The sequence below is a fragment of the Aethalodelphis obliquidens genome, unplaced genomic scaffold (genome assembly GCF_003676395.1).
Source record: "Aethalodelphis obliquidens isolate GAN/ISIS:26980383/991018 unplaced genomic scaffold, ASM367639v1 scaffold10, whole genome shotgun sequence".
Taxonomy (NCBI): Eukaryota; Metazoa; Chordata; class Mammalia; order Artiodactyla; family Delphinidae; genus Aethalodelphis; species Aethalodelphis obliquidens.
The window spans coordinates 27,041,534-27,060,771 of record NW_020837954.1 but is presented as its reverse complement, the minus strand read 5'-3'; the positions used below and the strand labels follow the sequence as shown (position 1 = coordinate 27,060,771).

General features: G+C 37.4%; 1 protein-coding gene across 1 annotated transcript in view; it reads left to right on the top strand.

Moving 5' to 3' along the window:
* Nucleotides 1–19,238, top strand: part of TXNDC16 (thioredoxin domain containing 16) — a 111,676-nt gene that overhangs the window by 24,375 nt on the left and 68,063 nt on the right. Inside the window, exons 7-9 of the mRNA XM_027111245.1 lie at nt 7,061–7,182; nt 12,445–12,535; nt 16,493–16,643. Of these exons, the coding sequence (XP_026967046.1) occupies nt 7,061–7,182; nt 12,445–12,535; nt 16,493–16,643 (364 nt within the window). The remainder of the gene's footprint in view (nt 1–7,060; nt 7,183–12,444; nt 12,536–16,492; nt 16,644–19,238) is intronic.

Below are 19,238 nucleotides of genomic sequence, written 5' to 3'. Positions count from 1 at the left end.
GGTTATATACCCAGACTGTGCCTTCTTACACAAAGTCCTTCTACCAGTGCATAACATCGTGTGTGACATGTATTAGGTGTTGAAAAATATTGGATTGATGGATGAATGAATTGGGAAGCTTCACTTTTTGGTTGTTAAAAATTGGAGGAGCAGAAATCTTCTTACGTTATAAGCCCATAAGATTGTTTCTGGTATTAAGAATTTTATAAGTGGTAAGCTAGTAGGAAAATACACAGCATATGACAAAAAGACTTAGACTGATGTTTTTGAACTTTGTTATTACTTGTACTCTCAATTCAAATTTCAGAGATGGCTTCTGTTTGTTTTTTTAACTGTATTAATTTAGAAAATGCCTAATGAAACATTTTGGGATATTTCATTTTATACATGGATCTGCCTAGAATACTATACAGTCATCCCTCAGTATCCGAGGGGGATTGGTTTCAGCACCTCCCACCCCTGCGCCTTCCTCACCCTCCGTGGATACCAGAATCCCCAGATGCTCAATCCCTCATATAAAATGGTGTAGTATTAGCATATAACCTATGCACATCCTCCCGTATACTTATTTTTTATTTTTTTTGCGGTACGCGGGCCTCTCCCTGTTGTGGCCTCTCCCGTTGTGGAGCACAGGCTCTGGACGCGCAGGCTCAGTGGCCATGGCTCACGGGCCCAGCCGCTCCGCGGCGTGTGGGATCTTCCTGGACCGGGGCACGAACTCGTGTCCCCTGTATCGGCAGGCAGACTCTCAACCACTGCGCCACCAGGGAAGCCCACTGTATACTTATTTTTATTTTTAACATCTTTACTGGAGTATAATTGCTTTACAGTGGTGTGTTAGTTTCTGCTTTATAACAAAGTGAATCAGCTATGCATATACATATACCCCCATATCTCCTCCCTCTTGTGTCTCCTTTCCACCCTCCCTATCCCACCCCTCTAGGTGGTCACAAAGCACTGAGCTGATCTCCCTGTGCTATGCACCTGCTTCCCACTAGCTATCTGTTTTACATTTGGTAGTGTATATATGTCCATGCCACTCTCTGACTTCATCCCAGCTTACCCTTCCCCTTCCCCGTGTTCTCAAGTCCATTCTCTACGTCTGCATCTTTATTCCTCTCCTGCCCCTAGGTTCTTCAGAACCTTTTTAAATTTTTTTTAGATTCCATATATATGTGTTAGCATATGGTATTTGTTTTTCTCTTTCTGACTTACTTCACTCTGTATGACAGACTCTAGGTCCATCCACCTCACTACAAATAACTCAATTTCGTTTCTTTTTATGGTTGAGTAATATTCCATTGTATATATGTGCCACATCTTCTTTATCCATTCATCTGTCAGTGGACACTTAGGTTGCTTCCATGGCCTGGCTATTGTAAATAGAGCTGCAATGAACATTGTGGTACATGACTCTTTTTGAATTATGGTTTTCTCAGGGTATATGCCCAGTAGTGGGATTGCTGGGTCGTATGGTAGTTCTATTTGTAGTTTTTTAAGGAATCTCCATACTGTTGTCCATAGTGGCTGTATCAATTTACATTCCCACCAACAGTGCAAGAGGGTTCCCTTTTCTCCACACCCTCTCCAGCATTTATTGATTGTAGATTGTTTGATGATAGCCATTCTGACTGGTGTGAGGTGATACCTCATTGTAGTTTTGATTTGTATTTCTCTAATGATTAGTGATGTTGAGCATTCTTTCATGTGTTTGTTGGCAATCTGTATATCTTCTTTGGAGAAATGTCTATTTAGGTCTTCTGCCCATTTCTGGATTGGGTTGTTTGTTTTTCTGATATTGAGTTGCATGAGCTGCTTGTAAATTTTGGAGATTAATCCTTTATCAGTTGCTTCATTTGCAAATATTTTCTCCCATTCTGAGGGTTGTCTTTTCGTCTTATTTATGGTTTCCTTTTCTGTGCAAAAGCTTTTAAGTTTCATTAGGTCTCATTTGTTTATTTTTGTTTTTACTTCCGTTTCTCTAGGAGGTGGGTCAAAAAGGATCTTGCTGTGATTTATGTCATAGAGTGTTCTGCCTATGTTTTCCTCTAAGAGTTTTATAGCATCTGGCCTTACATTTAGGTCTTTAATCCATTTTGAGTTTATTTTTGTGTATGGTGTTAAGGAATGTTCTAATTTCATTCTTTTACAAGTAGCTGTCCAGTTTTCCCAGCACCACTTATTGAAGAGGCTGTCTTTTCTCCATTGTATATTCTTGCCTCCTTTATCAAAAATAAGGTGACCATATGTGCGTGAGTTTATCTCTGGGCTTTCTATCTTGTTCCGTTGATCTATCTTTCTGATTTTGTGCCAGTACCATATTGTCTTGATTACTGTAGCTTTGTAGTATAGTCTGAAGTCAGGGAGTCTGATTCCTCCAGCTCTGTTTTTCTTTCTCAGGATTGCTTTGGCTATTCGTGGTCTTTTGTGTTTCCATTACAAATTGTGAAATTTTTTGTTGTAGTTCTGTGAAAAATGCCATTGGTAGTTTGATAGGGATTGCACTGAATCTGTAGATTGCTTTGGGTAGTATAGTCATTTTCACAATATTGATTCTTCCAATCCAAGAACATGGTCTATCTCTCCATCTATTTGTATCATCTTTAATTTCTTTCATCAGTGTCTTATAATTTTCTGCATACAGGTCTTTTGTCTCCTTAGGTAGGTTTCTTCCTAGGAATTTTATTCTTTTTGTTGCAGTGGTAAATGGGAGTGTTTCCTTAATTTCTCTTTCAGATTTTTCATCATTAGTGTATAGGAATGCCAGAGATTTCTGTGCATTAACTTTGTATCCTGCTACTTTACCAAATTCATTGATTAGCTCTAGTAGCTCCCGTATACTTTAAATCATCTCTAGATTACTTATAATACCTAATACAATGTAAATGCTGTGTAAATAGTTGTCAGGATATGAGAAATTCATATCAAGTTTTGTTTTTTAGACTTTTCTGGAATTATTTTTTCCAAATATTTTCCACCTGCAGTTGGCTGAACCTGCAAATGTGGAACCCATGGATACTGAGGGTCAACTGTAATTAATTTAGGTAAAAGTAATTTGTCTGTCTCTCTCCTTCATCTCTCCCTCTTTCTCCTCCTCCCTTTTTGCTTTTTTTTTTTTCCCCTAGGAGTTTTGGTAAGGCAAAATAGAAGGTAACTTTTTTTTTTTTATTGGGTTGTTTAGAATTTGAATAATGGCAGAAATACGATATAAAAGTGGTCTTTTTTTCTGAAAAAAGGCTGAGCAACCTGCTGCTCTAAAAGCAGGGTCAGGTGGACTCCTGAGTTCTTTTTTTTTTTTTTTCCTGACACCCATTCAGTTCTTGGCCATATATCTTATCTACCTAATGATTGTGTTAGGAGGGTCTCTGGAAGAGTGTGCCAAGGAAAAGGAAGGCCTTTCTGGGGCAGGAAGAGCTCCCAGGTCAGAGCAGCCTCAGGCTGTTTTACCCCATCTATAGAGCAAGAAAATCGCAAGACAGACTTTTCCTTTAACCCACTTCTCCACTTTGGAACTGGAGTGGAGGAGCACAGGCTCATGGAATGGATCCTAGAGATCCCTAGATGTCCCCATATTCTGGAAGTTAACATTAAAAAATATATTAAAGTTAGGAAGCCATTGGGAACAATCATGGAGATCGTGAGATTATGAATGTCATTAGTTTTGGTATTATTACCTCTTGGATAATGACTCTTTAATGAGCTTTGGGACATTAGGCAAGGTAACCTCTTTAAGGTCCATGACCTTATCTGTAAAATGGAGTTAATGATAGTACTGATCTCACATGGTTGCCATGAAAATTAAGCACAACTGAGTGTATTGTTGGGTGTTCTTAGTTATAAGCCCCAGAATCTGGGTCTGACTGGCTTAAGCAGAAAAGGATTTAGAGCAGATGTAGGAAATCTCAGGCTCACTAGAAGGGTTGGAGAACTGGACTCAGGTTTATCTGGCTCTGAATTATTTGGCTCATAATCATGACATGGAGCTAGTCTGCGGGGGACTGCTGCATTACTTCTAGGCATTGGATGCCACAACTTGCATTGCTAGCCCTACAGCTGTCATTAGCACTATTGTCATTCCTGCCTTCAAAGCTGACTGTTGCTGCTGCTGCTGCTTCTGGAAATAATTCTGCACTGCTCCTGATTCTTTACATCGCTAGCTCCCAGTCTGGGATGTCAGATAAGTGATTCTGGGTGATGTAGCCTAGCAGCAGGGAGCCTGGAAAAGCAATTTACAGTATTAGTAGCTTGTATGTGGGGACCTGGGCTCTGCCCACCATGAAGACTTAGAAAACTGGGAATTCCCAAAGCAGAAGAGTCAGGCAATCCCCAAACTGATAAACTGCCACTACTTATATAGTACTTAGTACTATGCCTGACATGTGGGAAGTGTCCCCCCAAACATTGGCTTTTATCAATTTATATTTGCTGGTCTTTATTGAGAAAAAAGGTTAGTGATATTTCTACTCCTAGGTTAGATTTTTGAAGCAAACGGATTAGAGCTGCTAGAGAAGTAAAGGTAAATGGATGGATGTCATTCCCAAGCCGAGAATTTACACGGCAGTCCAATTACTTCACTAGATGGTGTCTTCCAGCAGTTTTGAAGTAACTCAAGGGTAATTCTGGTCTTGCTAGCCAAAACATATAAGTAGCCAGTAGCCCAGATCGCCACTGAGACTCTGTGGCTATTCATTAGTTGCCTCCCTTTTTACCTGGTTTACCATGTGTGAGTGGTCAGTAATAACATAGTTTAGAAAGTTAGGGCAAAGTGTCAGAAGACCTGGATTAGAATCTCAGCTCTATCAGTGACTACTGGTATGACCTGGAGCAGGTTACTTAATCCCTGAGGTTCTTTCCTCTGTGTGTGTGTGTGTGTGTGTGTGTGTGTGTGTGTGTGTGTGTGTAATAAAGAATTTTCCAAGAATATCGTTGAGGATTTAAATGAAAACATGTGAAAATATCTAGCAAATAGTGAGTACTGCCCAGTAAATATTTCTTTTAAAAACAAAACAAGAGCCCTGGGACGTATAGAAATTCAAGTTTTACATTTCTTTTAAAAAGTTGAAATCTGTAATATATAGGTAAATATTTAAGCAGTGTAATTTAGGGTAGCCATTTCAGGGTGCTCCCAAGGTGACAATATTTTTATAATAATACTAAGACGTTTGCCTTTTTCACTTTCCTTCTTTTATGAGTGCGGTTTCTAGAGGCTACATTTTGTGTTGTGTGTGTGATGTCACAACAGAGTGAACGAAGAAGCGGATAAGAGAATCCACCTGTCTTCTATTTAGTCCAATATTAAAGAGACTTGCAAAAATGTAAAACAAGGCCACTCTTTTCATTAGATTTTTCTTTCCTTTTGGAAATTTAGTTATTTTTAATAAAAAAGTGTTATGTTAATATGCAATGGTGTTTATTTTTTAAGGGATTAATAAATATTTTTAATTGCTATTTTAATTTCTATTTTGGCAACTATTGATAAATGTAACCTACATAAACAAAAGCCCTTTGAAGAGCTCAATAATTTTTAAGGGTATAAAGGGATCCTGAGACCAAAAAGTCTGAGAATTGCTATATTAGTGGAAAGAGCTATGTTTTCCGTAAGAGGAAACTATGACTGACTAATTTATTGGAGTGAACTTTTGCTTACCTAAGTATGTGGAGTTGGAACAGCTTTCAAAAATTCTTAAAGTTTAGCTTAACAAAAATACGCACACACATGCACACACACACACACACACACACACAGATATGCATGTGGAGATTAAGGGAAATTAGTTGTTAGTGATAGAGAATTTATATAGAAGTAAAAAATTTTTAAATGAAATTCTTTTGGATGAAGAAATATGATGAGTTATTCTGATCTATACATTAAAAAGATGATTTGGGGGACTTTTCTGATGGTCAGTGGTTAAGACTCCATGCTCCCAGTGCAGGGGACCTGAGTTTGATCCCTGGTCAGGGAACTAGATCTCACATGCCACAACGAAGATCCCGTGTGCTGCAACTAAGACCCGGCGCAGCCAAATAAATAAACATAAATAAATAGAGATTATATTAAAAAAAAAGATGATTTGGAAGAACTGTGGTCAAGTGGAAAGATCACTAAATTAGGAGTGAGAAGACCTGTTCTATGTTCTGTTTCTGGCTCCTCAGTTCAGTATATGTGTTTTTGAGTAAGTAAGCTCTTCAGTGTTTTGACTTGATCTTCTGTTTCTTCAAATGAAGAATGGCAATAAATAATTCCTGCCCTATGTTTTCTGTCATTCATTCAACAAATACTTATTGAATACTTAACAGTGTACCAGGTTCTATTCTAAGTTATGGGTATAGTGATAAAATATGCAAGGTCCCTGTCACAAGAAGGCAACAGTTTAATGAGAGAGGCAGGGATAAACAAGTAAAAAAATATATGTGAATAATTATAAATTTGATCCTACAAAGGATTAAATAGTGTGAAATTCAAGAGGAAAATGCCACAGACCTACTTATATAGGACCAACAAGGGAGGCTTCTCTTAAGTCAATGATGTTTAAGCTGAGACCAGATATATGAGAAGGGAACAGCTTTCAACAAAGAGAATGGTGTGTGCAAATGCCCTGGGGTGTTGCCTAAAGTAGGGTAGACATGAGGAATAGTAGTACAAAATGATGTTGGAGAAGTAGACAAGGCTTACCATTCAGGGCCCTATAGGCCATGGAAAGATGATTTCAGTATAGATGTGTGAAGGGCTGAAATGTATCCATGGCTGAGAGATTATTAAGGGATTATTTGTCCAGAATAGGATGCTAGTAAATACAGTTTAAATGTATTGAGGTGGTTGTGACGGAGGATACGCACACTGTTTCTCACAACTGTCCCTGGTTAATGTCCTTAGTGACAGACTAATGATTTAGAGGGTGATTTTAATTCAGACTTGAAATGCTTAGGTTCTTACTATTGAGAGTTTGTTCAAAAGATTAAATTTCTTTTTTGATTAGGTTCTTTAACCTACTCAAAATATGTATTAAATAACTAAGTACATGTCAGATTTTTCTACCAACTACATCTTTATTTATTTCAGTGCTCTTCTTTTTAATGAAGTAAAATATATTACCACTCTGGGGGACCTTCAGAACACAGAAAATGCTCTGAAAGGAAAAGCAAACATTGCATTCTCATATGTCAGAGCCATTGGAACACCAGGTATTTATCAACTTATACATTAATCTTCGTCATGCCTCTATACACGTGTGTTTATGTTGAAGGACTTAACATAGTGCATTTTGACCACAATCTTAATATTTTCAAATAACTTTAAAGCGTCTTTTACTATTATATTTTCTTTCTTCAAACAGGCAGCATAGTATAGTGCTTGAACGAGAACTCTGGAGCCAGAGGCCTAGGTTAGACTCCCTGTTCCACCAACTACTTACAGTATGACCTTGGACAACTTACTTATTTAGCCTGTTTCCTGGTCACTAAGGTGGTGAAAATAATTGTGCCTACCTCTTAGTGTTATTGTGAGGACCAAGTGAATTTGAATAACTTAAAAAGTTTCCTGGTGCTCTGTGTCAGCTGTTACTGTTTTTTATTTCCTTACAGTCCTCGTGGTACCTGATATAGTAGTTTATAGTATTTGATAAATGTTGTTGACTGTCTTGGCTTCCTTCTTTACCTTGGTATTTGCTGTTTATGACATATTTTTCTTGATTTTTAAAAAATCTAATTTTGACAGCATCACCTTGCGCATTCATAGGTAATTTTGTTATAAAGAAGTTTTTAAATGTTTCATGAACAAATTATAGTTATGCTTTCAGGATTTTTACTTGTTAATGGTTATAACTTGAACACGTTAATATAAAATGTTGTTAAAGATATTTAAAAAATTATATGTACTCTATGAAATAAAATCATTTATTGGAAATTTCAACTTTTATACACATAAAGCTTGATGGCTACACAGTGTGCCATTGAACTTAATGTACTTGTAAAATAATGCTCCAGAATCAGCCTGTTTATTGTTTACTTTTCAAGGCCCCTCAGGTTATTGTATTTTGTCCATGGTTTGTAATTGTAATTAACGAGAGGGATAAGCTATACAGGGAGCCAGAAATCCCTGATTTATATTTTAACAGGGTCAGTCTGATTTCTGGGTTTGGAATAGACTAGAAGGAGCAATAGTAGAATAAGGGAGAAAATCAGGAAGTTACTGCAATCATGCAGGCAAGAGATGGTGGTAGGTGGCTTGGACCAGGGTGTTAGCAGTGGTGGTGGCAATACATTTGAATTTTAGCAGTAGTTTGGATGTAAGACTAACTGAGTTTTCTGACATATTGGTTGTAGAATGAGAGAAGAATAGCAGAGACCAGGGTGGCTCTGGGATTTTGGCCTGAGCTATGTGAAAGATGAAATTGCTGATAACTAAGGTGGGGAAGAGTGGAAATAGAGAGTTTGGAGAGGAAGCTCTAGAATTCACTTTTGAACATTATACTTGTGGAGTACCCATTAGACAGCCAAGTACAGATATCAACAAGGCAGTGGGATTTTACTAGTCTGCATCTGATAGTGGGGATACAGACTAGGGATATAAATTTGTGACATAAAGTTGTGAGGCCAGAGAAGACCGTGAAGGGAGTGAGGCTGGATGGAAAAGAGAAGACTGAACTCATTAGATACTTCATCTTCCACAGGTTAGTAAAGGAGGCAGAAAGAATGGCCTGTGTGTAAGCAAAGTGATGATAGGATTTTATTGACGAGATAGAAGCAATTGTATCAAAGGAAACTGAAAGGTTAATTAGGATAAGAACTACCAGTTGACCATTATGCTTAGCAGTATGGAAGTTATCCATGCCCTTGATGCACACAATTTTTGTAGAGTGGTAGGGGTAAATGCCTGACAGGGGTGTAAGAGAATAGGTAGAAAGCAACTGGAGACGGTGACTATAGAGACTAATCTGAGAAGTTTTCCTTTTAAGGGAAGGAGAAATATGGGGCAGTGGCTGGAAGAGTATGTGGGGTCAAGTGAAGAATTTTTAAAAAAAATTTTCTTTAATTTATTTTTGGCTGCATTGGGTCTTTGTTGCTGTGCACGGGCTTTCTCTAGTTGCAGCGAGCGGGGACTACTCTTCCTTGCGGTGTGTGGGTTTCTCATGGCGGTGGCTTCTCTTGTGGAGCATGGGCTCTAGGTGCACAGGCTTCAGTAGTTGCAGCACGTGGGCTCAGTAGTTGCGGCACATGGGCTCTAGGCTGTGGGCTTCAATAGTTGTGGCTCGTGGGCTCAGTAGTTGTGGCTTACTGGCTCTAGAGCACAGGCTCAGTAGTTGTGGTGCATGGGCTTAGTTGCTCCGCAGCATGTGGGATCTTCCTGGACCAGGGCTCAAACCCATGTCCCCTGCATTGGCAGGCAGATTCTTAACCACTGCACCACCAGGGAAGTCCTCAAGAATTTTTTAAGAAGCATATTTGTATGTTGACAAAAAAGTTCTTGTAGCAAAAGGAAAATGCATCGTGGAGGAAAAAGAGGGCAGAATTACTGGAGCAACATCTTTGAATAGACTAGAGGAGATGGAATCTAGTGAACAGGGGGAGGGCTGGTTCTTTACTAGGAGCACAGAAAATTCGCCTATGGTATTAGGAGGGAAGACAGAGAATATGGACATCAATTTAGTTAAGGGGGCAGATAGATATGGTGCTGGGAGCTTTTTTGGGTTTTTCTTAATTGGTTCATTTTCTCAATGAAATAGAAATAAAGTGATCAGATAGTTTGAGGAAAGAAGAGATGAAATAGTTGTTTTAGAAGGCCTGAAAATAAAGAATGGTTGCTAGGCAGCAGTAATAGTTGATGCCAGTAATCTAAAGTGAAACCATTGACATGGTGATGCTAGCAGGTTCTTGTTTTCTTTCCTTTTTTTTTTTTCCCAGCCATATTCACTTTCATGGATGTAAGTACAGAATAGGCAGATTATTTGATTTAATTTGGACTGTGTTTTAGCTAGACAGGCGGGGGAGTGATTATAAAGACTGACCATGGAATTTAAGCTAGTTTAGGAGGGAAGAGAGGACCCAAGGTGGATAAAGGACAGTGAAAATGGTAGGATTGTAGGTCCGGGAAGGTTAAAGTTATATACTAGACAGAGTGACCTGGAGATGGAAGTGTGTGTGTGTGTGTGTGTGTGTGTGTGTGTGTGTGTGTGTGTGTGTGTGTTGGGAGGAGTGCTGGACATTTTGGAGGGATTTGCAGTGATTGGTGATTACAAAGTTTGGAGTGGGACCATGGCAGTGAGTGGGTAAGGCAGGGCTGAAGAGAGATCACTGGAGTCTCCAGAGAAAACCAAGGACTGAAAGGCTAGGATTTTGCAAGGATCATCTATGGGCATAGTAAAATCACCAAGGTTATGTTAGTAGGATTGGAGAGTGTGACAGTGCGACAGAAGCAAAATTGTTCATGGAATGAGGGCGATTAACCCTGGCTCGGGTTGTAGATGACTCCAGCAAGGCAGAGTGGTGAGTGGAATAATCTGATGATATGTGATTCAAGTGGTAGAAGATTAGGTTGGGGAGGGGAAGATAACTACCTAGAAATGGCAGTGAGGAGAAAAGGGAAAATAAGATATGAAAAGGAAGGAATCTTCAAAGAAATACTCTAAGAAAATTTCCCAGAACTGAGGGATTTTGAGCTTCCAAATTGAAAGGGCCCGCTGAATCGCAGCAGAGTGTTTAAATGCAGAGCCACACCAGAGCATCTCATATTGAATTTTCAGAATATTGGCAACAAACGCTATTCTAAAATCTTTAAGAAAGGAAAAAATATTACAGTTAAAGGATCAAGAATCAGAAGGCGGGACTTCCCTGGTGGCGCAGTGGTTAAGAATCTGCCTGCCAATGCAGGGGACACGGGTTCAAGCCCTGGTCCGGGAAGATCCCACATGCCGCGGGGGAACTAAGCCTGTGTGCCGCAACTACTGAGTCTGTGCTCTAGAGCCCGCGAGCCACAACTGCAGAGCCCATGTGCCACAACTACTGAAGCCTGACGTGCCTAGAGCCCATGCTCCGCAACAAGAGAAGCCACTGCAATGAGAAACCTGCGCACCACAAGGAAGAGTAGCCCCTGCTCACCGCAACTAGAGAAAGCCCATGCGCAGCAATGAAGACCCAATGCAGCCAAAAATAAATAAATTAATTAAAAATGAATAAATTAAAAAAAGAAAAAGAATCAGAATGGCTTTGGACTTCTCAACTGCAGTCCTGGGAACTGAAGACAGTGGAGCTATGCTTTCAAAATTCTCAGGGGAAATGCTAGAATGCTACATGCCAACAACTATAGTTAGTTATGAAAGTAGAATAAAGACGCTTTGAGAGGTGTAAGGTTGCAAAATTTGTGTATTCCATATATCCTCTCCCAGGAAGGAGCTAGAGAATGGGTGCAAGGGAACAAATTAGTCAAGAAGATGTGGGTAACAGGCCAAGGACCCAACGTAAGAGTGAGAATCGGAGCATCCCCAGGGTGACAATGAAGTGAGTCCCCAGGATGAAAGTTGTGCAGCGGGTCGAGCAGCAGAGTCCACATTGGAGCAGATCAGAAGGCTCTGCAAAACTGTCTGCAACAAGAGGGAATTGATAATATAACTGATGTATTTGAAGTATTCAGAGTGTTAGACAACTGTGGAAGAATTTAGGAATAAATTAGCAAGAAATCTAAACAAAAATTTTAAAAGATACCTATAACTGTAGTGAAAAAAAATTTCAAAAGGAAATAGTATTTACTGAGTCCCAACAGTGTAAATCCTGACTATTGATCTAATAAAAATTAGGACTATATTGAGCACGTTGAGGGCATAGAATTGTGTATATTTGTGGAGTGGGGTTTTGGAAAGGAGAGCTAATTTATCATCTTCCATATTGGGAAGTTGATAGAAAATACTAACACTAAAAGAAAAAAAAAGTCAGGAAATAAGAGTATAAGAAGGTCATTTAGAGACTTGGAGGTAAATACCGAAAGGAAGAGTAAAAGAGTTGAAAGTAGCTGTCCCTTGGGAGTTGGAAATGGTGGCTGAGGGTAGAGGAACTGTTCATTTTCTTAATACACGTTGTAGAATTGTCTCTTTAAACTATATATAAGAATAAGTTTGATTAAAAACTAAGCCAGAAATAGTGTACAATATTTGTATATAAAATATAACATGAAAGTTGTATGATGAACTCATATTCTCTTCCCTACTACTGGGAAGAAACTATCACAGATTTGTCATATATTCTCAAGTATAGCTCATTTTCTATTCCCTCTTAGTTCTTCTCTTACCTTAACTAGAACAGACTTTTTATAACTTCTTTAACTGCCTGTATTTTCCCAACTGGGATCCCTACAAAGGCTTTTTATTTAAACATAATAGAGCATAAAAGGGTGTACGAAAGTATTCTGAATAGAATAACTCCTCCTCTCTCCCAACTTCTCTCTCTCTTCTTCAGAGCACAGAGCAGTCATGGAAGCTGCTTTTGTGTATGGGACCACGTACCAATTTGTCTTAACCACAGAAATTGCCCTTTTGGAAAGTATTGGGTATGTATAACAAGCATAAGTTAACAATTTTAAGTTCACTAATTTCACATTACTTATTCAGCATTTCCATTATACTCCCACAATGTGGACTTATCTGAGGGGAATCATAACCATGTGAATATATAAATGAAACCTGAAATCCTCTTCATTACTATTATCTGCTGTACTAAAATGAACTTAAATATACAGAAGGGATGTTAAACTAAGGTGAACGAAGGCAGTATGCATAAGCCACAAGTTGTGATCCCTTGAGTGGCCACGTGTATTTTACGAATAGATCTGCCACAGTGATCAGATAGGTGATAACAGCTTTCATAACTAAGCTCCAGAGATTCTTCCTGAGAGTTCCATAAGTTACTATACCAGAAAAATCTTAAATATATTTGAGTACAGTTTTGAACAGAATGTTTTACATGTTTAATTTTCTTGTCTAGTTTCTAGCTTACAATTTTAGGTAGAGACCTTCTTTGGACTGCTTTTGGCTGGGCAACCTAGGGTTAAAGTTTTTCTTCTGTTTAGTACATGGGGACACAAGGAATAACCAGTGCATTTGAAGACTTCTAAGTTTGGCTTCAAAATGCTCTTCAGGAAAATGAATCCAAAGCAGGGCAAAATGGTGATTGTGTGACCTTTTTAAACCATGCAAGAGTTTTTTTGTTTGTTTGTTTGTTTTTTGCGGTACGCGGGCCTCTCACTGCTGTGGCCTCTCCCATTGCGGAGCACAGGCTCCGGACGCGCAGGCTCAGCGGCCATGGCTCACGGGCCCAGCCGCTCCGCGGCATGTGGGATCTTCCCGGACCGGGGCACAAACCCGTGTCCCCTGCATTGGCAGGCGGACTCTAAACCACTGCGCCACCAGAGAAGCCCCATGCAAGAGTTTTTAACGAGCCCTCCTGCTCACCTCTCAGAGAATAGTGCCTATTTGATATACCATACACAATTAATTAAATCCCAGACATTTTACAACTTTGTAAACATGGAGGTTAGTACACAGAAAACTGATAAAGTGAAACAATTTTTTTTTTTTTTTTTTTTTTTTGGCGGGGAGTGGATAGGTAGAGAGTGAAGTGCTTGCAAAGAAAAGTTATGTTTTTATTGCTCTGTACGACATTAACTATCTTCTTATTGAACTGCCATTCTGCTGGTTCCCTCAGTGAGTTAAATAAAACTTTGATGCATGTTTGCTATTTGTATAAGAATTAATGTTTTTAACAATTTGAGAATCATGCTGACGGTACCCTAAAACTTTACGGTAAGTAGTCACTGAATCTCAAGATACTTACAGTGAGCAGTAGTGTAGCCAGCTACTTTGCTCCTCCCAATGTAGACTACCAATTTCCCATCTTGGAATGGGGGAACCTTGAGATTCTCAGTCCCATTATGATTCTGTGCTAGCCCCACACTTTCTCTGAGGTTGTTTGTATTTTCTCTTGCATTACTAGCTTCTTTATTTTTCTGTTATGAATAATTGCAAGTAACGGTGACATGCTTAAAACATAGAGGTTTGGTTATTTATTGGCAAGGTATGTCCTCTCATTTGTTTTACAAATACTATTCAGCAAGACAGACTATATATTGATGTTCTTGAAGGATTTATGCTTTTCCCCATTTTAAAAATGAGAATTTAAAAATGTACAGTTATTCTGTTTTTCATAAACTTTTGAGTACATGACGTATTGGAGAAGTTTTCATTCTCATTTATTCATGGCTACAAAATGGTGAGGAGTCATATCTGGACCTGATGTGATAGGGAAGGACTGTGGATTCAGAATAATGTAGTCCTGGGACATCACTTCTGAGTGAAGTAGTTAGTGATGACTTCGAGTTGTCTCCTAATGGGGAAGAGTTGAACGTATCTTTTCTTTCATTTGCTCTTTTTATTTTTTTCTTTCCTTTGTTCATTCTTTCATTCAACAAATATTTATTGAATGCCTTCTATGTTCTAGGCACTATTCTAGTTGCTGGGGCTATAACATTGAATAATCTAGTATATTAATTGTTATATCATGTTGGGCCTGAGTATGTTTGAAATGTCGGTTAAGAAGGGTATATATGCTCGGTAATGGCCTATATGGGAAAAGAATCTAAAAAAGAGTGGATATATATATATGTATATATCTGATTCACTTTGCTATACACCTGAAACTAATACAACATTGTAAATCAACTATACTCCAATAATTTTTTTAAATGGTAAAAAAATAAAAAAAGAAGGGTATATGTGATAGGTAGAACAAGAGGTAGCATGCTGTAGAGACACCAGTACTTTCTGCTACCTCCCCATCTTCCCTTCTTAAAGAATCTGTGTATAGGCTAAGAAGGGTGTTACCCCAACCTCATACATATCACAGTCAATTAAGTTGGAGGTGGCCACCTGACCTAGAGTCATCCAATCCATGGACTTACCTGAGCAGATAAGATACCTTTTTCTAGGAACTTGGAATTGGGCATGGAGAAGCTGGACTATACAGCATTTTGGCTCTCTTGCCCGCAGGAATGTTTTGCTCATGTAGAAGTAAAGCAGAGAGAGTGGGGAGGTAAAAAGTGTTGATGGCCAAATGTCCCTGAACTCTTGCTGTTCAGATCTATATACATTTATCCTGTGATCCAGTTACTTGAATTTTCCTTGTATTCTGTGAGATGCTCTTCTAAACTACCAGTAAATCCCCCTCACTCCCACCTTTTTGGTGTCTGTTACCTACAACCAAATGATCCCTGATTAAATAACTTTCCAACATTATTTTATTATTTCAGAGGTTATGATAGGTAGTCCAACCTCAGCTGGGTCCTCTTGCTCTCAACACTTTCCTTTCAGCAATATGTGACTATTTACTATTCCTCTCAAAAAGTTATATACTTTGTTTGGGTCTTGGCTATATAGTTCCTTTTGTCTGAAATACCCATTAGTCTTATCTTCTTGGAGAAGTCATTCTCTCTTACTGTTTTCAGTCTCTATGATGATCTCCCTTCCCTTCCCTTCCCTTTCTTCTCTTTCCTGACTTAAGGCAGAATTAAATATTTCTTTGTTTCTCATAGCACTTTGTATATTCTAGCACTTATGAATCACATTTTCATTTTTTTACTAAATATATGTCCTTTAGCCTAAGCCCCTCAAGGATTTGAATCATCTTATTCATCTTATTCTCTTATATTTAGCATAGGGCCTCACAGTGTAGGCATTAAGTAATCTTTGAATGATCATTTCCTTAATCACTGAATCTATTAGAAATTACTTTGCAATTAAATTTGAAATCAGTGAATCTTGGAGCTCAGTTGAAGCATGTATCAAGAATTAAAATAATATTGTAAAAATAAAAATTTGCAGTATTTTGCCAAACTCTACTAATGCCATATGGAGATTTATAAAATGCTATTTTAATTTTGGCAAACCTTACTTACTCACTATAAGTTTATCTTTGAGTTCTCATATTGAAGGGAATGCCAGAACTCAAATTATAAGCCATATTTGCTGAGTTTTGTAATATTTCAGATACAAACTCACTAACTCCCACAAAGTGTCACATGGTTTCTATCTTAAGGTATATTTTGGCTGAAGTTTATTCAAAACAGATTTGGGTTTAAATTAAACCTAGAAATTCGTGTTACAAAGCTTTATTTATTTAGCACAGCTATAGAAAAGCTACTATACTTTAAGATAATCTCATTGTCCTCAAGGTGACAGTCTTTTATCTAAAAAAAAAAAAGATTGTGTAGACCCGTCTCTAATTTAGAAGCTACCATATGAAAGAATTCAGGAAAAAAAATGTTTATACAACTCAGAAATTTCTTATATCCTCTTTTTTGCTTAGGTCCATTTTATTTTGTTATACTGTTTTAGGATTTTACCAAAACAGTCATTCAAAAGCATGGACAAAGAGATTTGTTATATCTTTCTGCATGGTAGAAGGATCACACGTTGAACTTCAAGTGGGTCTGTCCCTAATTTTTAATTTACAGCACTGAAGATATAGAATACGCACATCTCTATTTTTTTCATTGTAAACCAGTCTTGGACTTGACCCAGCAATGTAGGAGAACACTAATGGAACAGTCATTGACTACACTGAACATTCATCGTTTTATTAAAACAATGGAAGCACCTCTGCTGGTATGTGTCTTATTTAAGTATATTAGATAATTCATATATAAGATTTATTGTTGTGATTCACAGATATGCATTTTACTTAGATGAGCTATATCTATTCCCCTTGGACATATTTATTTCATTTAGGCAGATTTAGGAGTAGTACCTTATTAAAGGTAGAATAGAAGATAGACTACGTATTCATAAAATGATATTTTGATGCCTTGAAGTGTTGTTGTTTTGAAAATGCCTTGAAGTGTTGTTGTTTTGAAATCCAATATAGCACTGTAATTATAATGGCAGTTGTAATGAACTGTGGAAATATTCTGTGGTAGTTATAAAGAACTGTGACCATTCTAAGATCATGAAGATTAATTACATCATGGGTTAAGAAAAGACCTCTTTTGTGAATGTTTTGATCCCTGTTTTAAAAGTTCCTAAATGTTGGAACTATAGCATTTCCAGTGCCCCACTTTCCTTACTGTCAGCCTGGAAGAATTTTAGAGAGACTCAGTAGGTGATCAGCAGACTTTTTCTCTGAAAGTTCGAAGGGTTGTCCTGAGCATATGTAAAACCTTCAGTAGGCCTTCTCACTCACTATGTCCTTTTTAAATAAAAATTGTGCATATGTGCCATAAATAATCCAAACAGTGCAGCAAAGTATAAAGAATAAAAATTTTAAAAGCCACCAGTTCCCATCATTCAGAAATGAACTGTTAGATGCACACCAGTCATCTCTGCATCCATATAGATACATACAGATAGAGGGATGAATGGATTAATGGACATATATTACATGAGTTACTTTATAGTAAGAAACATTATGTTTAATCTTATTTGAATTTAATAGAAGAAAAAGAAACTGATGTGAAGCTAGAGGAATTATGGAACTTTTGAGAAATTGTTTCTTCATCAGAGGGCTTTTTAGGAAATATTGTCTTAAGTGTTGAAGTGATTATGAAAAACATTAAGAAATGAAAATCATTATTTAAAAAACTACATATTTGTATTTTAGCTAATATTGATTTACTCCTTGCTATGAAAGATGAGAGTACTGACTTCTTACATTTATTTCCATCTCAGCTCCTCTTATCCTCCAGATTTTAGTTTTGTGTTATTTTACATTGTAAAGGTTATAATATTTATATTGTGTTCTATAACCATAATTCTGACTTTAAAAAAAAGCCTTTCTTCCACATTTAAATAGATTCAGAGCTCACCAGTCCCAATTTTACTGGCTTCATTCCTGAGTTCTTTATTTTGGTCAGTTTTTATTTGGTTAGATTTTGGCTTCAAACAACTAAAAAAAAAAAGCAGTATGTAAATCTTTTTTCCTTTCCTTTCCCTGGGTGATGAGAGGGGACATTTATCTTATTTCCATGGGGAGATAATCCTCTGAATTTGGTTTGATCTTCCATTTCACCACAAAGCCCAGGTCAGTTCCTTGTACAGTTCTTCACCATTTCTCTCCTCATTTCCTTTTCTTCCAATGTTAAGATATTAAGAATTCTCAGGATTTTATCTATTCACCAGTAGACATTATCTATAAACATTAATAAAAAATGGAAACTGGGATTCAGACTTCTGGTAAACTCTGGATGCATGATCACTGCAATTATATGCATTATTTTACTTCTAAGCATGGGAAAATAGATGCAGGTTGGAGTTTTTGTGTGTGTAGTTGTGTGTGTATATTTGTATCTGTTTTAAGTAGATACAAATGTGTTTAATTATTGTAGATATAAAAGCACAACTGCGTCTTATAATCATGATAGGGGCATGTCATTTTAAGTCTTGACAAGCTGAGAATAAATCTTAAGCATAGGAATTTTAAGTGATTTCAATCTTAAGTCAATTAAGTGAGATTCTGGCAGGCATGGAGTTACCCTAGATGCCTTCTTAAGATTCCCAGCAATGAAAACAGATGGGAAAATGGTACAATTATTGTGCTGTTGGCTAATACCAAGGACATTTTGGAATGCTGATGATCTTCTCTATGATCAGTTTATTCTGATAGAAAATTTGTATCTGAATACTAGGAAGAATCTTCAAGTGCAAATACCTGATAAAATATTTTAAAATAGATAAATTATTATATAATCATTTTCCTGTAAATTTTTATTTATTTTTTGTTTGTGCATCTGAGCGAGCTCTGTCTCAGACAGATCCAAAACACTTGACTTAATTTAAGCCTATTCTTATATAGGTAATTAGAAGGATGCTATTATGGTTTATTCAGTTAGCTTCTATTATTTCTTGCAGGCACATGTGGCAGTGTACAATATTATATAGCAAGGTGTTGGCTCCTGACATTATTGTCTCATATCTTTTTTTTTCATTGTGGCAAAAAATGCAATTTACCCTCTTCACAATTTTTACAAATATACAGTACAGTATTGTTCACTATATGCACGTTGTTGTACAACAGATCTCTATAACTTTTCCATCTTGAATGACTGAAACTCTGTATCCATTCAGAAACAACTCCCCTATTCTCTCCTCAGCCCTGGCAACCACCATTCTACTTTCTGCTTCTGTGAGTTTGGTTACTTTAGAGACCTCTTATAAATAGAATCATGCAGTATGTCTTTTTTTTTTTTTTTTTTTTTTTTTTTTTTT